This window comes from Ochotona curzoniae, unplaced genomic scaffold (assembly GCF_017591425.1).
Source record: "Ochotona curzoniae isolate NIBS_2020 unplaced genomic scaffold, NIBS_Ocur_1.0 contig_1221, whole genome shotgun sequence".
Classification (NCBI taxonomy): Eukaryota; Metazoa; Chordata; class Mammalia; order Lagomorpha; family Ochotonidae; genus Ochotona; species Ochotona curzoniae.
In genome coordinates, this window is record NW_024464993.1 from 684,866 (window position 1) to 703,999 (window position 19,134).

The following is a 19,134-nucleotide window of genomic DNA, read 5'->3' on the forward strand; positions in this document are numbered from 1 at the left end:
ACGTAGGTGGATCCCAAGGCTTTGGGCCACAAGCAGGGAGCTGGAAAGAAGTGAAGCAGCCAGGATGTGAACTGGCACCCATATGGGATCCAGGAACATAAATGGGATCCAGGAACATAAGGCAAAGACTTTTGCCACTGGGCTATTGTACTGGACCTTCCATACCTCTTTGAAATGTCAATCAGATTATGTCCCTGCTTTCCTGTTTAGGAAGTACTCCATGGGCTTCTGATGGACTTCGGAGTCCTTACTGTCTCTGCTCAGCCTCTCTCCAGCACCCCCAATGACCCCACGAAGACCCTGGCCTGGGGTCTACACACACACACACACACACACACACACACACACACACACACTCACATACACACAGGCTCCCTCACTAGGTTCTCTGCAGGGAGTCCTGTCCCTGGGCTCCTCCCCTCCCCCCAGTTTCTAGCATTTTGCTTTCTCCTCCTGGTACTTAAGTGTGTGAGACACCCCCTGTTCTTGTCTATGGCTTGCCTCCCACCGGAAGTACCATGGGCACAGGGGTCTTGTCCTTCAGGCCTTGCCCCTGTGGGAACCAGTTCAAAGAGTGCAGGTTTTCTCTGCCCCTCACCTGGCATTTATCATCTTCCAAAGAATTGTAAATTAATGCTAGGATGAGGGGAAAAACAAGAGCTTCCCAAAACCCTGGCCAAGATGCCATGGAGGGTCTGACACAATAGTTCAACTGGCTATTCCTCCACCTCCAAGTGCAAGGATCCCATATGGGCACCAGTTCATGTCCTGGATGCTCAACTTCCCTTCCAGCTCCCTATTTGTGGCCTGGGAAAGCAGTGGAGGACAGCCCAAGACCTTGGGATCCTGCACCCATGTAGAAGACCTGGAAGAAGATCCTGGCTCCTGGCTTTGAATTGGCTCAGCTCTGGCCATTGCAGCCATTTTGGGAGTGAACCATTGGATGGAAGATCTTTATCTCCTCTCTATAAACTTAGATGTACCTTTCCAATAAAACTCAGTAAACCTTTAAAAACAAAAAGCCAAGGAAAGGGGGCTCATGAAGGCAACACCAAGGGGCTGTGTGATGGATACAAAGGACTCCCCAGTGACCCTCTGGGTGACATCTCCAGACCATGGCTCAGCTTGCTGTAGTTGTCTTTATTTAGTGCAGGATAGTCCACAGGTGGTGGCAGCTGGTATCAGAGGGCTGGGCAGCTGGGTGGGGAAGAAGGCTGGGCTGGCTCCTGTCTTGCTTCTCCAACATTCTCCAGGGATTGGGGCCCCAGGGCAGGTTCCAGGACAGGCCCCAAGGCCGGCCCCAAGGCAGCCCTGGGGCCCTTGTTCTTAGCTGTCCTCTTAGCTGCTTAGCTGTTGAGATGCAGGCTGGAGGAGGAGGAGGCTTCGGGTTTATCTCCTTGGCAGATAGTTTCCTCTCTGGCAATGGCCTCACTCAGGCCCTGCAGGTTATCCAACAGGACAGAGATGGATGCTGGGAAAGAAGATGAGGGGTGGATACCAGGCCAGTGAAGGTTCTCAGGGCAACTGTGTAGGGTTGTGGGGCAGACAACAGTATAAGAAGGGATGGTTTTGGCTCCAGATAGTGTAGATCTAGAGGCCTGAGGCCTCCCCAAGTGGAGCAGACTGCCTGGGGTGAACCCTGGAGCGAACCCTGGAGCGCTCTCCATTGGTGTTTCCCAGCTTCGCCCATTACCCTTTGTGGAGGTCTTGGTGCAGGACGACCCTGCTGGAGGGGTGGATGCTGAGGACCCTGTAGGCCGGAGCCTATACTCCGAGGATTTCTCCTTGTTCAGCAGAGAAGGAAGAACTGCCAAGAGTCGCTGCTGCTTGTAATGGGAGAGGAGACCCTCCTGCTGCAAGGTGGCCTGGGAAGGAGAGGGTTAAAGGCCACCTAGCCGGGGCACAGCCTCCCCCTCCTCTGTCTACACTGCTAACCGCAGGCAGCCCAGCCCAGACAGGGCCTGGGGGCTTCAGTCTCAGTGGTCTTGGGTGTTCCCTACCAGCATGAGGTTCTTGTCCCTCTCCAGCTCCTGCACGCGCTGAGCCAGCCGCTGCCCTTCTTCCTTCCGGGCCTCGTCCTGCAGACGCCTGAGCTCTTGGTTCCGCTCCTTTTCCCGGCTGGCCTTGCGCTGGATCTGGCGCAGGGAGACCACTGAAGACAAGACAGTGCACAAGAGGGCATGGGTGGGTTAGCCAGGATGCAGGTGGGCATTGTGAAGGCACTGCGGAGCTGGCTCGGTATGTCCCCACAAAGCTGGACAGCTGAGCTCTAGGACCCTGTGATCTGCGACCCCTACATACCTTCTCCATCCCTACTTCCTTAGGGGGGATCCGAATGCTAGACTTTGTACAATTCATGCTCATTTTTTTTGCAGGGCGATAGTGGTACTGAGGTTACAGAGAATCTCCTAGTGGTGGGAGATGCAGCTGAACAATTTGTGGAGTGCACTTTAAATGTTTGTAAATATGTGTCTTGGGCCCGTTGTGGTGGCCTAGCGGCTAAAGTCCTTGCCTTGCACATGCTGGGATCCCATATGGGAGCCGTTTTTGATCCTGTCAACCCCGCTTCCCATCCAGCTCCCTGCTTGTGTCCTGGGAGAGCAGTGGAGGACGGCCCAAAGCCTTCCTACACCTGCCTGGGAGACCCAGAAGAAGCTCCAGGTTCCTGGTTTCGGATCAGCACAGTTCTGGCTGTTGCGGTCACTTGGGGAGTGAATCAACAGATGGAAGATCTTCTTCTCTGTCTCCCCTCCTATCTGTCTGACTTTGCAATAAAAAATAAATCTTAAAAAAAAAAAATACGTGTCTACTCAGTGAAGACATCACATGTGGCTGATGTGCTGTGCAGTATCCAGTTAAAGACCCAGTAAAAGTACATGAGTACTACCTGCACAATCCTGCTCATTCAGCTACATATTTGCAGTGTCTGCTGTGGCAGGAGGCAGCAGCTGCTGGTGCTGGACGTGGGAATGGGGCGGCCATTCTTGGGGGCAGTGGCTGAGAGGGTACTGGGGACCTCTCCTGTGCCATCCCCTCATACAGCATACTTCCTTCACTACCTGCATGCCTCACTTCAACCGGAGCTTTTCCAAATGTTTGGGGTGAGAGGGATAATGACCTTCCTGGAAGGCCCACGTGCCCCTAGCAAACCTCACCGGCCTTAGCGTGCTCCCTCCGGGCCTCGTTCAGTCTCCTCTCCGTGTCCGTCAGCTGTTCCCGCAGCCGCGTTTCCACCTCAGCCACCTTCTCTTGCAGAGCTGGTGTGAAGAGGCCGATGGGAAGGGTTGCAAGGAGATATTCCTCCCAACTCCCTTCTTCTTGAGTAGTAACCCTTGCTTTGCCCACACACCTTGCCCGTAGACCTCCTGCTGCTGGGTAAGCTCCTGCCGCAGGCTGGCCGCCTCCTGGGTGCTCTCCTGCTGGCCCTGGCGGGCTGCCTCCAGCTGCAGCCCCACACTGGCCAGGGACTCCTGGGTCTGCTGCAGCTCCCGCTCCAGCTGCTGGGCCACCTCGCTCAGCTGCTGTCGCTCCGCCTCGCCTGTGAGCAGGTCTGGGGCTCAGGCATCTCTACACTTGCACCCTAGATCCCAAGTCTTCCCTTAATCTCCTCCTCCCCGCCCCCCTCCCCCACTCTATGCCCACTGGCCCCCAGCACCTAAATCCCAAGACCAGGTGTACCTTGCTCCCGGGCCCGGCCCACCTCCTGCTGGATGAGGCGGGCACTCAGCTGCAGCTCAGCATCCAGGCGGTTCCGTTCTTCCCGAAGCTGCTGAAGTTCCAGGCTCGCGTCCTCGATTAGCTGGGGTGGAGGCTGGGGTGGAGGGCAGCTGGCCAGGAAGGAGCGGCAGAGGTAGGGGCTCTCACAAGTGCCCCACCTGGACAGCCCACCCCTCCTCAGTCTCATGTTGAGTCCCAGCAACAACACACTCCCCCACTCCTTCACACACACACACACACACTCACACTCTTTACCTCTCTAGGCGCAGCTGAGCAAGGGCCAGCTTTCGAGCCATCAGGCCTGGGGGAGAAGAGGTGGAAAGTGATAAAGAAAAGGGGATTCAGGGGACTTGTAGCCTCAGAAATGCAAGGGCCGTGGGGCCAGGAGCAGGTGGAGGATGTGGGATCGGAGGCTGGGCACTGGACTCACCGTGGATAGTATGGACCTTGCGCACAGCATAGCTGAGTCGGTTGCTGAGGCTGGGCAGCCGGGCCACTGCCTCCTCCACCTTCGCCATGGTGCTCTGGAGGCAGACCTGAGAGCTGGAGGAGGCACCGGCCACTTATCTACCACCCTCACCTCCCCAACAGGAGCCACAGATTTGTACACACAACTCCCTCTCTGACACACAGGGAGAAACGCAGCAGGGCAAAGGAAACCAAAAGCTGAAGGGGCAGGATCTGGGGCGCTTGTGACAAAGCCTCGCAGCCTGGCTCCTTCTCAGACAGAAAAAAAAAAACCTGGTGGGGAAGCTTTAGCCCTAATTGATCATCAGATAAATACTACCTAGTTGTTTATAAAAGGAAAAAAAGAGAGAGAGAGAGAGAGAGAGAGAGTGAGAGAGAAAGCATAGCTATTCCTGGTGCCAAAATCTATGGTCAGCCTCCCTCAGGGTCCTGAAAACAAGTGTCCCTAATAAAAGCCCTACAGGGACCACAAGGTCACAGAATCATTTCTGAACCTGGACACCACAGGCCAGCAACGGGCTTAGTAACAGCAATTCCATGTGACTAATCTCCAGCTGGCCTGGCCTCTGTCCCCGGCAGACTGTGGGTGGGTCTCCAGGGATGGGATGTTCCTGGGCCTGCTGTGACATGCCACATTTAGGGTATATAAATTTATGTGCATTTTTCTAATAAAGCTTCCATCCATTTTCTAAGGGGACCTGGCCCCTCACTAAAGTGTTAAATGACTTGTCTTTTCAGGCAAACTGTGAAGCTTATTTCTTACACCTGTCTCTTGAGCACTATGACAAACAAGGCCAGGGTGACAGCAGGTGACACCGGGGAACGGCAGTCCGTGTGCCACCTCAGCTGGGCGGCCCAGGAGCAGAAGGAACACAGCTCACTAAAACTGAGAAGCTGAAACAGGATCCCCGGCGGAGGAGGGCCCCAGGGGGATCGAGGGACAAACTTGGAACTTCCTCAGGAGACAGAAACATAAGTGATGACAGAAGCTGACACCTGTATCCCTAAGGTACAGTAAAAATCTCTCTTGGAGCCTGGCACGATGCTAAGTGGCTTAATCCTCACCTTGCACATGCTGGGATCTTATATGGGCACCAGATTGTGTCCTAGCTGCTCCACTTTCCACCTAGCTCCCTGCTTATCCTACATATCTTTCTGTATCTCCTTTTCTCTATAAATCTGCCTTTTCAATAAGAATAAAAATAAATCTTTAAAAAAAAATCACTCTTCTCTAGAAACTTTTAGTGGGAGTGTCCAACCCCCACCGTGGCTCCCGGGAAAGCCACTTTCTTAGATGGGCATTTGGTAGGGAGGTTAACATGCCACTTGGGATGCCCGTAATCCATTTCAAAATGCCTGGGTTTAAGCCCTAGTTCCACCTCCAATTTCAGCTTCCTGCTAATGCTCACGCTGGGAGGCAGCAGACGATGGCTCAAGAGCGAGGGTCCCTGCCACCCACAGGGATGACCTAGATTAAGTTCTGGGTTCCCGGTTTCGGATAGGCCAAGTCCCAAAGCTGTGAGAACATCTGGAAAGGGAACCACCAAATGAAAGAGCTCTGTCTCTCTTTCAATTGCTCTGATTTTTTTTTTCTTTTTTTGAAGATTTATTTATTTTTATTGGAAAGGCAGATATACAGAGAGGAGGAGAGATAGAGAGGAAGATCTTCCGTCCCATGATTCACTCCCCAGGCAGCCGCAACAGCTGAAGCTGAGCTAATCCAAAGCCAGGAGCCAGGAGCTTCTTCCACGTCTCCCACGTGAGTGCAGGGTCCCAAAGCCTTGGACTGTGCTCGACTGCATTCCCAGGCCACGGGCAGGAAGCTGAATGGGAAGCAGGGCTACCAGATACAAACTGGCACCCATATGGGATCCCAGTGCGTTCAAGGCAAGGATGATCCTAACCACTACGCTATCGCACCGGGCCCAATTTCTCTGATTTTCAATAAAGATAAATTTAAGAAAAACTTTTAAAGCTATTTTCTGAAAAAGTCATCAAGTCACCTAGATATCTGTTTCACAAACCTGGCAACAGCTCAGCATAGCTGTATGCCTGGGTGTGCTAGGAAACAAACCAGCAAAAACCCTTTCTGTGCCCTCTCGGTACCAGAGTAAAGCTTGCCCCCAGTGTCTCTTCCTGTTCTGGGGGTGGGGCAGTGCAGTAGATTGAATCTGGGTCCTGGTTCATCACAACCAAGCCCATGCTGTGTGAGTTCCTAATGTCTCCCAGCCTAGGTCAACCCAATGGGTCTTGAGGAACAAATCCACAATGACCCATCCTGCGTTTAATTCAGCTAACCCCCAAACTCCTCGGCTGCATCAGGGCCATCCCCAAGAGGATATTCACACAGCACAAACTGCAAGCCTGCCCTGCACCAAGAGTGTCACATTGATCACCCATGGCAAGACCCAGTGTCCGCGGCTGAGGAGTGGTCACTACCAGCATAAAGCAGCTCTTTCCGAAGGCTGTGTAACAACCTCAGCAACGAGACAACTACGAAGGGGGTGGGAGGGACATGGGCTGCAACTGACTTCAAATACGCCCTGTAGGCAGAAGATACAGCAAGCAGGCGTGCAGCTTCACTTTGTGTTGTCCCAACTAAACAATGAACAGAGCAGGCCTTGCAATTTTATATACAGACAGAAAGAGACAGAGAGCAAGCAGCTCTCTGTTCGCCATCCTTGGATAGCTCTGAAGATGGAGACCTTTCGGGGTTCTGTGTTAGCTCGAGCTGCTACCAGACTGAACCAGAGGAGGAAGTGCTGCCTCTCCAGCTGCACAGGCAGGAAAAGCTCCTAACAAGCCACCTGGTGTGACTGTCCAGGTAGCTGCCCCCAGGGAATAAGCAAACCCAGCAGCTTCTCCAGGGGCACGAAAGCTCCACTAGCCCCATGTTCTCCAGCTGTTCCTTCCAAGCTCCTCCTGCAGGAGGCGCTCTAACTGCCGGGTGCCCAAGAAGCTGGGGAGGCACAGCTGCTCCTCCCTCACCCCTCCACTCCAGGCACCTGCTGATGGCTTTGGCCACAAGCTTCAGCTGCTCCTCGGCCGAGGCTGTCTGCTGCTGTCGCCGGTGCTTGGCCTCCTGGACCCGGCTCAGCTCCATCTTCAGAGTCTGAGGAGATGCAGGAAAGGACAGGATTCCTTCTGACTGAGACCCAGCCTGCAGCCGCCCCACTCCCACCCCCCACCTTAGCCTCTGCCTGTCTCACACACCGACCTTGGCACCCATTCGCTCCACCTCCACCTCCGCAGCTCTGTCCTGCAGGGAACGCTGCAGGATGGCGTGCTCCTGGCACTGGGCTGTCACTTGTTCCTGGAGCTCGACCACCTGGGAGAGGAGATGGAGCTGGCCAGGGCACACCAGGAGCCAGCCATGTCCCGCACGCCCAGCTGTACCCAACAGAAGCACTGGGACCAAAGGGGCAGGTAGAAAGGTCTCCGAAAGAATGCCATACAGTAAGACAAAACACATAGGTTCCTGGGACTTGGAATGCCAAGTCTGGTTTTCCTCCTGGGAGTATGTTCCACATGCACACACCCTGATTCATACCCACCCTGATGCTGCCCGGCCTGCCTATGGCTGACCCACCAGTCTCTGTCATATCATAAACATTTTCTTTATAGCAGGCATCATGAGTTGACACTTCCTGATAGTTCGCTTGCTTGGAATGTGAGCTCTGTGAGAGTGGGCACTTGTCTTTGCTCACAAGCTGTGTTGAGTAAATGTTCTTCTCCAAGGAGCACGGGGCTGTGGGGAGGGATACAGGGAGGAACAGAGAGCCCAGAGACCTGGCTCTTCAGCTGCTTCACAGAGTCCCGGTGCTCCAGCTCCTGGGCCTTCAGCTGCACCATGAGGTCAAATACTTTCTCCCGCCAGCGGTTCAGCAGGGACTGGCACTTCTTAGTGAACTCAGGTTCCAGAGAATCCGAGGGTTGAACCTGGAAGAATGAAGAGGAGGAGATAAGAAGAGGAAATGTGTCTGGGTGGTAGAGGAGGGAGTAGGTGTCTTTGCTTTCCCTTTGTCCTGCCCAAGTCCCAGTAGTCCCTGCCAGAAGATTCATGGAAAGACCCCACAAGATAGGAGGCCTGAGACTACATAGGGTGAGGGACTCTGGACAGGGCCCCACCTTCCTGGCCAGCTCCTCCTCCTGCAGCGTGAGGATTTGCATGAGGCTCTGCACGCGCACCTGCAGCAGCTCGGCGGTGGTGTGCAGGCTGTCACGGTCCTGCTGCAGGTTCTGCAGGCAAAGGGAAAAGCAACCATGTCTACAGGGCCTCTGTGCCTGCGCTCAGGCAGCAGCCAGCCTGGGCCCTTCACCGGCTGTCCCTTTACCTCAACCTGATCCCCTGTGCTCCCCTCCATAGAGGAACAAACCCTAATGTGCTCTCCCACCTGCATGGTTTCCAGAAGCTCCTGTCGCTCCTGCTCCCAGGCTTGGCTGCAGGACTCTGGAGGGACCTGCTCCCCAACATATTTCCTCAGATTCTCCACCAGAGTCACATGAGCTTCCAGGTCTTTCTGGGTATTGCTAAGGTTGGGATGGAAACCAGGCAGCTATCAGTGGGGCACTCCTAAGATGCACCACCCACATCCCTGACTTGCTGGCCACCACCACTCCCCGCCTGGCCACTGACCTCAGCTGCTCCCGAAGTAGCTTGGCTTCCCGCTGTGTCCCGGCCAGCTCCTTGGCCTCCCCTGCCCGTCTGGCCTCCAGACTACACAGGGACTTCTCCAGGCCCTCGGCCTTCTGGGTCAAACTGGCAAGAGCCTCCTGGTGAGCCTGGGTCAAGGAGGACAGCTGTGGAGAGAGGCCAGGGCTCAGTGGCAGCAGCTACCCATCCCACCATTCCTGCACTCAAGCTTCTGGGCCTCCTTCCACTCCAGGCTCCCACATGCCACCCTCCAGAAGTGTGTTCCAGCTCCTCTCGCCCCCCACATGCCCCTTCAGCAACAAGTCCTACTAAGCACAGGCATCAGCTGCTTCTTACCACGCTGCTTTCATTAATCAAAAGGCTGTTTTCCTAGGTCCTACAGACCATCTATTTCCTTCTCCTTGTCTGCCCAGACTGCAGTCACTCTTTTTTAAAAGGCAAACCAGAGGGACTGCCTCATTTATTTATTTGTTGTTGTTGTTTGTCTTTTAGATTTGTTTATTGGAAAGACTGATTTACAAAGAGAAGAGAAAACAGAGAGGAAGATCCTCCATCCACTGGTTCACCCCCCAGATGGATGCAATGGCTGGAGCTGAGATGATCCAAAGTGGGAGCCAGGAGTCAAGAGCTTCTTCCAGGGCTCCCACGTGGGTGCAGGGTCCCAAGGCTTTGGGCCATCTTCCACTGCTATCCCGGGCCATAAGCAGGAAGCGGAATAACAGGGACACAACCCAGAATCCATCTGGAATGCTGGTACATGCAATTAGAGGATTAGTCAATTGAACCATTGCATTGGCCCCAAGGACTGTGGCCTTTTTACCCACTTCCAGGCATATATTGGATATTAGGTATATTAGCCTTTTCCTGTGTTATGGGCTATATGCATGCTTCTCGAACTGATGATTTGTTCTGTTTTTGTCACTCCTGGTATTAATACTGTAAAACCAATATACCAACATTTTCTTGTATGGCTTCCAGATTCTTTTAAATACATTATTCTTGGGCCCGGCGCGGTGGCGCAAGTGGTTAAGGTCCTCGCCTTGCACGCCCGGGATCCCATATGGGCACCGGTTCTATCCCGGCAGCCCCGCTTCCCTTCCAGCTCCCTGCCTGTGGCCCGGGAAAGCAGTCGAGGACGGCCCAAAGCTTTGGGACCCTGCACCCGCGTGGGAAACCTGGAAGAGGCTCCTGGCTTCAGACCGGCATAGCATCGGCTGTTGTGCTCACTTGGGGAGTGAATCATCGGACGGAAGATCTTCCTCTCTGTCTCTCCTCTCTGTATATCTGCCTTTCCAATAAAAAAATAATAAAAATAAATCTTTTAAATACATTATTCTTACTTTATTTCTTTGAGGTAGAAAGAGAAAGCAGGTGAGTGAGAGTTCCTGTCTGCTACTTGGTTCCCCAAATGCATGTTCCGCAACAGCTGGGATCAAACCAGAAGCTTGAAACTCAATCCAAAGGCCTCATCTGAGTGGCTGGAAGCAACTCCTTCAGCCATCATCACCTCCGCCTCCCAGGGTCTGCACTGGCAGGAAGCTGAAGTCAGGGGTCAGAACCCAGTGCCACACCAGGCCTTCCGGGATGGGTCACAGTGGCTTCACGGACTTCTTCATCATGACATCAAACACCTGAGTCGCAGCTGCTGGAATCTGAGTCACACACAGGTGGACATGCCTTGACCTCTCTAAAGCTATAAAGGATCCACCATCTTCTTTTTAGCACCTTCATGGCTTCCTTCCCCTGCTGGCTCATTCAGGAGGCCTCCTTCACCCTCCCAGGCTGCGTTAGGGCCTCCCTATCCCCGTTAAGGCATTTCTCCCAACTGCGGTAAGTTACTTGTGACTATATTCACAGTTGGGCCTGTGTGTCCCCGACTTTGCTGTCGCAAGGTGGGGCACTCAGGGCGATTTGCTGAGGTCTGGTTTCTGACCTGGAGACAATGAAGTGCAAGAACTGAGAAATGTTTACTGACAACAACCCAGCCCCCTTGGGACCCCACAGCCACCCCCTCACTGCTGGGCACCAGCAGGAAGGAGCCAAGTTTCCTACTGAAGATGAAGGGGTTTTGGAGCACAGGGCAGTCACCTAAGTCTTAGAGGAAAAGCATAATCTGATTGTGGCTAAGCCACCCACCTCAGTGTGCCATGGCACATGGGGGTCTCTTTAACACCTGCCCTTCGCCAGAGAGCTACTGCCCTGTGACCCTGCCAGGACCCTGGCCCCTCTCCGCCTCCAGGATCACCTGCTCTTGGTGCAGCCTCTGAACCTCCTCCAGTTCCCGCTGGCTTCCCTCTTCCAGGTTCTTCCGGATGACCTCTGCCCCAGCCAAGGCCGCGCGCAGGCCCTCAGCCTCCGCCCGACCGGCCTTCTCGGCCCGAGCCAGCGCCTCCAGCTCCATGGCCTGGGCTTCCAGCCTCATCTTCTGCTGCAGCGAGGTCTCCCGCAGGACCCGGACCTCCTCCTCCAGCCGCCGCAGGTCTTGCAGCTGCCGAGAGATCAGCTCAGCTTGCTGGCTCAGGGCCTGTGACCCTCCCAGTTCCAGCGACCTTCAAAGATAAGTTGGTGCAGGTGAGATGCGTCTTTGGGGCTGGGAAGGTAGCCCAAGGCACATATGGGGTCAGGAGGAAGAGGACTACCTGCTTCTGCCAAGGGAGGTGGGGGATGGAGCTTGGGGCATGAAGCCCTCCAAGTTCATAGCACAGCCATTATCACTCATCCAGGCCCCACCTGGCCTAGCAGGTTCCAGCTGGCTCGGGGACCTAAACACCACTGGCATGTATATACAGGCTGATGCAGTCAATAGCCAATGTGCACATCCTGCGGCCAGGGGGTTCTGTGGGCAGAGGCTAGAAAAACTCAGAGACTCTGGAATCCTACTGAAAGGAAAGGAAAAGTGGGAGGCAAATACAGGGGTAGAAAGCAGGAAGCTTCTTCCAGTCTTTACATGGCAAGGCTGGCACTAACGGCGTTTACTGACAAGAGCTGCAGGAGGGTCTAGAAGGTAGTATGTCAGTACACAGTATAGTCCAAATCTTTGGATAGCAGTAGGAAATCTCAAAACGTTCATGAAAAAAATGGAATTAAAAGTTTATGTTGTGTGGGCCCGGTGCAATAGTGTAATGGTTAAAGTCCTCGCCTTGCACACACCGGGATCCCATATAGATGCCTGTTCTAATCCTGGTGGCCCCGCTTCCCATCCAGCTCCCTGCTTGTGGCCTGGGAAAGCAGTGGAGGATGGCCCAAAGCCTTGGGACCCTGCACCCACATGGGAGACCCGGAAAGAAGTTCCTGGCTCCTGGCTTCGGATCAGCGCAGCACCAGCTGTTACGGACACTTGCAGAGTGAATCATCGGGTGGCAGATCTTCCTTTCTGTCTCTCCTCCTCTCTGTATATCCACCTTTCCAATAAAAGTAAATAAATCTTAAAAAAAAAAAAAAAGTTTATGTTGTGGGCCCGGCGGTGTGGCCTAGCAGCTAATGTCCTTGCCTTGAATGTGCCGGTATCCCATATGGACGCCGGTTCTATTCCCGGCAACCCCACTTCCCATCCAGCTCCCTGCTTGTGGCCTGGGAAAGCAGTTTAGGACGGCCCAAAGCCTTGGGACCCTGCACCTGTGTGTGGGAGACCAGGAGGAGGTTTCTGGATCCTAGCTTCGGATTGGCACAGCACCAGCCGTTGAGGTCACTTGGGGAGTGAATCTTTGGACGGAAGATCTTCCTCTCTGTCTCTCCTGCTCTCTGTATATCTAACTTTCCAATAAAAATAAAATAAATCTTTTAAAAAAAAGTTTACGTTGTAGCAAAAAGATTTTGGAATTATACATTCTCCTCACCTAGTCTATAGGGGTCACAAAAGCTCAAACCAACTTGGAACATGAGTCACACAAGCCCAAACCACAAGACTTTCTTTTTTTCTTTTTCCTTTTTAAATAGCAGGGATCTGGGGAAAGCATGGTGGCTCAGGGTGTTAAGTTGCCACTTGCAACAATTGCATCCTCTTATCAGAGTACTGGTTCAAATCCTGGCTGTTCTGTTTTCACTCCAGTTCCTTGTTTAACTTGCCTGGTAGAAGTGGTCAGTGCTTGGGCCTCTGCCACCCATGTGGGAGACCCAGGTGCAGTTTGTAGCTCCCAGCTTCTGCCTGGCCCACCTCTCGCTGTTTTGGCCAACTGAGAAGTAAACCAGTAGATAGATAGCATCTTTCTCACATGTCATTCTGCCTGTCAAATAAATAAATCTTCAAAATAAGTAAAGAGTAGTGATCTGTAGGTTAGGGAAATGGGAAGACTTGCACAAGATCTCCTAGGTAATAGAAAGTTTTTTTTAATTCATTTTTATTGGAAAGTCAGATTTACAGAGAGAAATATCTTCCATCTACTGGTTCACTGCCCAAATGGCCACAACGACCAGAGCTGAGCCAATCTGAAGCCAGGAGCCAGAAGCTTCCTCTGGGTCTCCCACATAGATGTAGAGTGCCAAGGCTTTGGGCCGTCCTCCACTGCTTTCCCAGGGCACAAGCTGGGAGCTAGATGAGAAATGGTGCAGCTGAAACATGAACTGGTGCCCATATGGGATCTCAGAGTTTTCAAGTAGAGAATTAGACAATTGAGCCATCACACTGGCCTGAGTCTGCCTTCTGACACTGGCCTGCTCCCTTCCTCATCACGGTCCCTCCTTTATGATGTGTTCCCACTCAATGGCTGACAGCAGTGGTGGTAGAATGATCCAGTACAAACTAGTACCCATGTGGGAGACCCAGGTTGAGTTTTAGGCTCCTGGCTTTGACCTGCCTCAGCCCTGCCTGTGCTGTGGGCATTGGCATGAACAGCGGATGGAAGCTCTCTGCCTCTGCATTGCAAATAAATGAATACCTTTTTACAAAACATGATCAAGTTTAGGTCAGGATCTCTCTTGTTCCTTTTCCTTTGCCCCATGCTCAGGTCTGATATGCTGCATTATTATTTATGCATTGTGGGTAACAATCGTTGCTCATGTACAAATGAACAAGTCTGGAATCAGAAGCAGCAATAAGGTATGGAATCCGCTTCAGTGAAGAAAGCTCACAAGAATCATGTCTGAGAATGAGGTGACCAGGAGCCCCTACCTGCCTCTCTGCCCTGGCTCCTGTCCATCGCCGCAAACATCCCGATCCCACATGGCCACTTGGTGTCGGTGGGCTTCCAGCCGCCTCTGTGACACGTCTGGGGGGGCCTGGACAAGGGGGTTGTCTGAAGCCCAGGTGGGGGCCATCCTCGACCGGGTGGATATGGGCCGGGTTTGGAAGTGGGAGGGAGGGATCAAGCCAGAGAGACCTGAGGAACAAGAGCACAGCCGGTCAGCTTTCCAGGTAGCAGTGAAGGTGGGCGCCAGCCCCTGGCCCCTGAGGCCCTGCTGACCTGAAGGCTGGAACATATCCATGGGACTTGCAGATTCTAGATTCTGTCTCCAGCCATCTACATTCCCCTGGACAATAGGAGAAACAAGGACACTCCAGTTCAGTGTTCAGGTCACCTTCCAAAGAGAAAGCCCCTACAACAGCAAAGTCATAATCCCGAAGTTACAGCCAGCTCCTCCTGGCTGACTTCTCTCAGAGAAAGATTATCCCCACCCCACCACCCTCAAAGCTGTCCGCTTGGCCTAATGCAGTTCCTGGCAACAACCATGAGGTGGAGAAAGGGTACAGAGACAGGATGAGAGGGCACTATGGGGTTTCAGTCAGGCCTGAGGCTCCGGGCAGCAGAGTCTTTACCCTCTTCAGGTTCCTACTGTCCCTGCTGCTCCTGGCTGGAGAGGATGCAGTGGGTACACAGTGCACAGGCCCAGAGCTCAGTCTCCAGAGTTCTCTCCACGGCTCGGCCAGGCCTTGGGGCAGCCCATCCAGACACCACCAGGCCATGCCTCTCCACCAGGCCTTTCCTTTCAAAGTGCTGGCCCAAGGCCTGGCCGAGGCGTATGGCCACATGGAGGGCTAGGCACCTCCCCAGGGCCCCTAGGAGTGCAGATGACCTAAATGCCCCGGCAGAAGAGCCAAATTCTTCCTGCAACTGCCTTCTAGCCCACCCCCTGGGCGCTGTCCATTCCTGTTGACTTTTTTCTCTGGGCTCCTGGAGCTGAATTGGCCTTTAACCAGCTTACCCCCCCCCCCAACACCTGAATTCACACCTATTTGTGCCCAAATCTGGGATTCCCTTCCTGCCTCCTAGTGCGTTTTCCTAAAGGAATCACTCTGGTCCATCCCCATCACGCTCCTGTCCCAGCCAGCTCCCGCCTCCCTCCCAGTTACCCCAGCCCGTATCTGCTCTCTCCCCCTCTCCCGGTTACACCCCCACCCCTGCTGGACCCTGAGCTCCAAGGCCGCCCAGACCACTTCAACCGTTCCTTCACCCAGCCCCTGTGCCCTTCTTCCCCACTATGGTCCCCTGCACCCCCACTCTGCCCATTCCCGCCCCCAACCGACTCTTCCCGAACGCCCCTTACCCGGCGCGAGAACGCCCCCTCTGCCCCGGACCACACCCACACCTCGCCCCCCGCCCGGCCCGCCCCCGACTACGCCTGCGCCGGGCGGGCGGCTTGGCGGGCCGCTTGGAAAGCCCTGATGCGTCCGGGAAGGAGAGCGGGCGACAACACACGCAGGCGCAGTGCCCTCTCAGGACCAGCCCAATTAAAGCGTCCTAGCAGCTGCGCGCCCTGGCTGCCCCGCCCCACTTCGGGAACCCGGGAAAACCTTCGAGCTAATCAGAAAAAGCGGAAGGCGGGAGATCGGGGACCCGCCCAGCGCGCGGCCCAATGGAAAGCAAGAGAGGTGCAGAACTGGCCAATCAGGAGCAATCCAAGGGGCGGGCTCTCTGGGCGCGAAGTTCGGACCCGGGAATTCCGAAGGAGGGGTCTGCGCTGCCCGCGCGCTCAGGCCGCGCCCCTCCCGGCCTCGGCTGCCCGGCTGTCAAACAGGCGCGCCTGGAGCCCGGGACGACCAGGGCAGCTGCTCGGGCTGGCGTCGCCCGAGAGACCACCACTGCAAGGCTGCATCGCGCGGGTAGACCCGAAACGGGGCTGGGGCCGGGAGGGCGTTCATTTGCGCGACCGCCAGGAACTCAACCCGAGGAAGCTAGGGAGCATGGGTTTCACCTGCTTGCTGGGGATACCAGGGAGCTGTTTGCAACGCTATTTAGGGATGTGGGTGGAACTGCTCCCCGGGATGCAAGCTAAATTCTGAGGGGTTAGGAGTGGGATAGCAGGCGACAGAGGGGTGTTGTTTTCGGGTAAGCAGGTTTGACGGAAACTTAGAATTACACTGAGGCCACCCACCCACACCTCCAGTTTGCATTTTCCCGAGAAATTGCCTAATATTCCCTTCGCCTTGCACAGGTGGGAGGCTCTAGGCGGTCAGAGAGCCCAGCTCAACCAAGAAGCCAGAGGAGAGGACGCGTTTCTGTTTTCCCGTTGCACCGTGTCCTTCCTGGGTTTTTCTGCTGCGAATCTGCCTCACTTGACCTTGCGTGGCCAGGCTGCCTACACACTGAACTTGCACTCCCCAAGAAGTGCCCAAAGTTGAAGCGAGATTCCGGCCTTGGCACCCGCTCCAGGCAGGGGCACCGCGATGGATTGCTGAAGGGGACAAGCGGTGCGGAAGGGGCGCTGCCCATGCTGCCCTGCTTCCAACTGCTGCGCATCGGGGGCGGCCACGGCGGGGATCTCTACACCTTCCACCCTCCCACAGGCGCCGGCTGCACCTACCGCCTGGGCCGCAGGGCTGACCTTTGCGATGTGGTCCTGCGGCCCCAACAGGAGCCCGGCCTCATCTCGGGAGTGCATGCCGAGCTGCATGCCGATCGCCAGGGCGAGGACTGGAGGGTCAGCCTGGAGGACCACAGCAGCCATGGTGAGCTCCCAGCAAGGCAGCCTTGGCCCTGGCCCTTCCAGGCTGGACAGAGCAAAGGGCCCAGCCCACATCCAATTTAGTTCAGACAGAACCAGCTGGAAACCTGGGGCCTAAGGCATCATGGGAGAGGTGCGGTGGGGATATTCTGAGGCCCCTGTGTACTTTAAGGACCCGTGATTCTATTTTCCTCTTAAATCAGCAGTGGAGTCCCAGATGGCCCTGGGAGCTTCACCCCTGGGTGCTGGCAAAACCTCAGGCCTGTCACTACACTCAAATAAAATACAAGGGTCGGGGAAGTTGCCCTTGGGGAAAGAGGGGATTATAGAGTGGCTGAGTTCAAGTAGTGCACACTGTGAATGAGGCAGGCCCTGTTTGAAGTGCACTGCAGGAGGGTGGCTGGGACAAACCCCCAGCCTTACAGCCCAGGAAAATAAGGTGCTCAGAGGCTAAGAGGGGTGGAGAATGAGGGGGCGTCTGCTGTCGGGAGTCGTGTTCTTCGCCATGTTCCCTGAAAACCAAACCCTGTCCTCTTGGGCACTCATGTGCGTGTTTCTTCCTGTCTGCCCCCCCACCATCCACAGGGACTTTGGTCAATAATGTCCGACTTCCCAGGGGCCACAGGCTGGAGCTGAGTGACGGTGACCTCCTGACCTTCGGCCCTGAAGGGGCACCTGGAACCGGCCCTTCGGAGTTCTACTTCATGTTCCAACAAGTCCGGGTCAAACCTCAGGACTTTGCTGCCATTACCATCCCCAGGTCTAGGGGTGAGGCAGGGGCTGGAGCCGGTTTCCGGCCGATGCTGCCCTCGCAGGGAGCCCCACAGCGGCCCCTCAGCTCCCTGTCCCCTACCCCCAAGGCCACACTCATCCTCAACTCCATTGGCAGCCTCAGCAAGCTTCGGCCACAGCCCCTCACCTTTTCCCGGGGTGGCGGTGGGCTGCAGAACCAGCCTGCTGCCACCCCACCTGGAGGGGCCACCCCCTCCGCTCCACCCCCGAGAAACCGGAGGAAGTCAGCTCACCGGGTTCTGGCAGAACTGGATGACGAAGAGGATGCTCCTGACAATCTCCTGCCTGTGTTCCTGGAGCCCAGGAAGAAACTGTGCGTGGAGAAAGCCCCACTGACACCCAGTGGGTAAGATGGGGTGGGGGATGTCCCACTCCTATGACTGCAGAAAGAACAGAGCTGGAGTAGCCAGAGCAGAGGCTTAGTTGGGGTGGGGGTACTGGGCTGTTGGCATACTGGGTATTCCTACTGGCATTCAGATGACCTTAGCCCCAACTCCCAGTGCCTGAGGGTGCACCCTCAGAGTGAACTTACAGGCTCACCACTAGGTGATTGGGTCTGTACTGGTCTAGGGAACCCCCCACAGGTTCATCCTAGGGCAAAGTCTTAAACTTCTCCCAGAGGTTTCCTTTTCTCCGTGATTCCTGTTTTTTTTTTTTTTTGTCACTTCCTTCAGAAATCGCAGAGGTCGTCCCCGGAAGCATCCAGTACCTGCTCCCATGTTGCCCCCTACTGGCAGGGGCAAGGAGCCCTGTGCAGCCCCTTGTTGCAGCCTGCCCCAGGAAGACACAGTGGCCTGGGTCCAGTGTGACAGCTGTGACATCTGGTTCCACGTGACCTGCGTGGGCTGCAGCATCCAAGCTGCCGTGGAGGCCGACTTTCGGTGCCCGAGGTGCTGTGCTGGCATCCAGACCTAAGGACCACTGGCAGGACACTGGAGGACACACAGCTGGCTCTGCCAGGTCAGGAGTGGACACAGTGGATGCAAATTGGGTCCCAAGAGATACTGCTGTTCTTCCTTTAGCAGGGAGTGACTGCAGGGAGGTGGTTAATGGCTAATGGCTATGTCAATTCAGGGCCTTGTGGCCAAGGTGACATTAGATACTGTGCTGTGTCAGAGACCTTGCTGCCTCCAGGAAGTTGCCAGTGACCTGGACATTCTGTTAGGAGCTGTATAGCCCTATGACCATGGGCAACAGAAAACATGATCAGAGTGACACATCAAGTGCAGAAACCAGGCCTGGGAAGCTGTGGGAGACAGGGTTGGTTGTTAATGTAATTGAATGGTGTCTCCAAAAGCGTCTTGGGAAAACATAGGGGCAGGCTCATTAACTTTTTGCACTGTGGCTGGTCCTGCTGCCACCACCAACCTGGCTTTACAGAGCTTCGCTTGTATTTCTAAATAAAGCACAAACAGCTCCACTCCCCCTGGTGGTTATTCTTACATTTCTTAGAAGATTCTTAAACTTTCACAGGCTTCACCTACGCTCCCCCAATCCCTGAAAGAAAACCTATAAACCAGCTGTAAGGAACAACCTTCTAACCCCAGCTGGTACACAGAACATTCTAGAGCTAAGACAAAGCATCACTTCTATGCAACTACAATCTGGCTGTCAGCTTCTTGCTT

General features: G+C 54.8%; 2 protein-coding genes across 6 annotated transcripts; one reads left to right on the top strand and one right to left on the bottom strand.

Annotated features, from left to right (window-relative positions):
- Positions 1 to 1,120: 1,120 nt before the first annotated feature.
- Positions 1,121 to 14,804, bottom strand: CCHCR1 (coiled-coil alpha-helical rod protein 1). Of its 4 annotated transcripts, none has more exons than XM_040997042.1 (18): positions 14,592 to 14,804; positions 14,239 to 14,305; positions 13,947 to 14,154; positions 11,085 to 11,388; positions 8,822 to 8,985; positions 8,580 to 8,715; positions 8,314 to 8,424; positions 7,975 to 8,124; positions 7,403 to 7,513; positions 7,191 to 7,297; positions 4,148 to 4,260; positions 3,973 to 4,018; positions 3,679 to 3,827; positions 3,350 to 3,538; positions 3,156 to 3,257; positions 2,001 to 2,152; positions 1,694 to 1,823; positions 1,121 to 1,471 (listed from the first exon to the last, which is right to left on the bottom strand). In XM_040997042.1, exons 1-18 carry the CDS (start codon positions 14,802 to 14,804, stop codon positions 1,347 to 1,349), a joined length of 2,577 nt encoding a protein of 858 aa, XP_040852976.1. In that variant the 3' UTR covers positions 1,121 to 1,346. The 4 variants fall into 4 exon arrangements, with proteins under 4 accessions (XP_040852976.1, XP_040852968.1, XP_040852984.1 ...); XM_040997034.1 differs by having other exon boundaries at positions 1,694 to 1,865; XM_040997050.1 differs by having other exon boundaries at positions 1,694 to 1,865; positions 13,947 to 14,043; positions 14,230 to 14,305.
- A 986-nt stretch (positions 14,805 to 15,790) lies between these two features.
- On the top strand, positions 15,791 to 18,932 carry TCF19 (transcription factor 19). 2 transcript variants are annotated; one of them, XM_040997216.1, is made up of 4 exons: positions 15,791 to 15,875; positions 16,208 to 16,721; positions 17,303 to 17,855; positions 18,184 to 18,932. In XM_040997216.1, the coding sequence occupies exons 2-4, from the start codon at positions 16,484 to 16,486 to the stop codon at positions 18,422 to 18,424; spliced, it is 1,032 nt and encodes a 343-aa protein (XP_040853150.1). In that variant the 5' UTR covers positions 15,791 to 15,875; positions 16,208 to 16,483; the 3' UTR covers positions 18,425 to 18,932. The 2 variants fall into 2 exon arrangements, with proteins under 2 accessions (XP_040853150.1, XP_040853157.1); XM_040997223.1 differs by lacking the exon at positions 15,791 to 15,875 and having other exon boundaries at positions 15,995 to 16,721.
- The last annotated feature ends 202 nt before the right edge of the window (positions 18,933 to 19,134 follow it).

What these genes read in the sequence shown, in the direction of transcription:
- CCHCR1 (XM_040997034.1), bottom strand. Translation starts at nt 14,804, where the DNA reads ATGTGGCCATACGCCTCGGCCAGGCCTTGGGCCAGCACTTTGAAAGGA. An exon ending in GAGCCAGGGCAGAGAGGCAG is followed by an intron (nt 11,389 to 13,946) that starts GTAGGGGCTCCT and finishes TTATCTTTGAAG; the next exon opens with GTCGCTGGAACTGGGAGGGT. An exon ending in AGAGGCTGCACCAAGAGCAG is followed by an intron (nt 8,986 to 11,084) that starts GTGATCCTGGAG and finishes CTCTCTCCACAG; the next exon opens with CTGTCCTCCTTGACCCAGGC.
- TCF19 (XM_040997216.1), top strand. Translation starts at nt 16,484, where the DNA reads ATGCTGCCCTGCTTCCAACTGCTGCGCATCGGGGGCGGCCACGGCGGG. An exon ending in GGAGGACCACAGCAGCCATG is followed by an intron (nt 16,722 to 17,302) that starts GTGAGCTCCCAG and finishes CACCATCCACAG; the next exon opens with GGACTTTGGTCAATAATGTC. An exon ending in GCCCCACTGACACCCAGTGG is followed by an intron (nt 17,856 to 18,183) that starts GTAAGATGGGGT and finishes CACTTCCTTCAG; the next exon opens with AAATCGCAGAGGTCGTCCCC.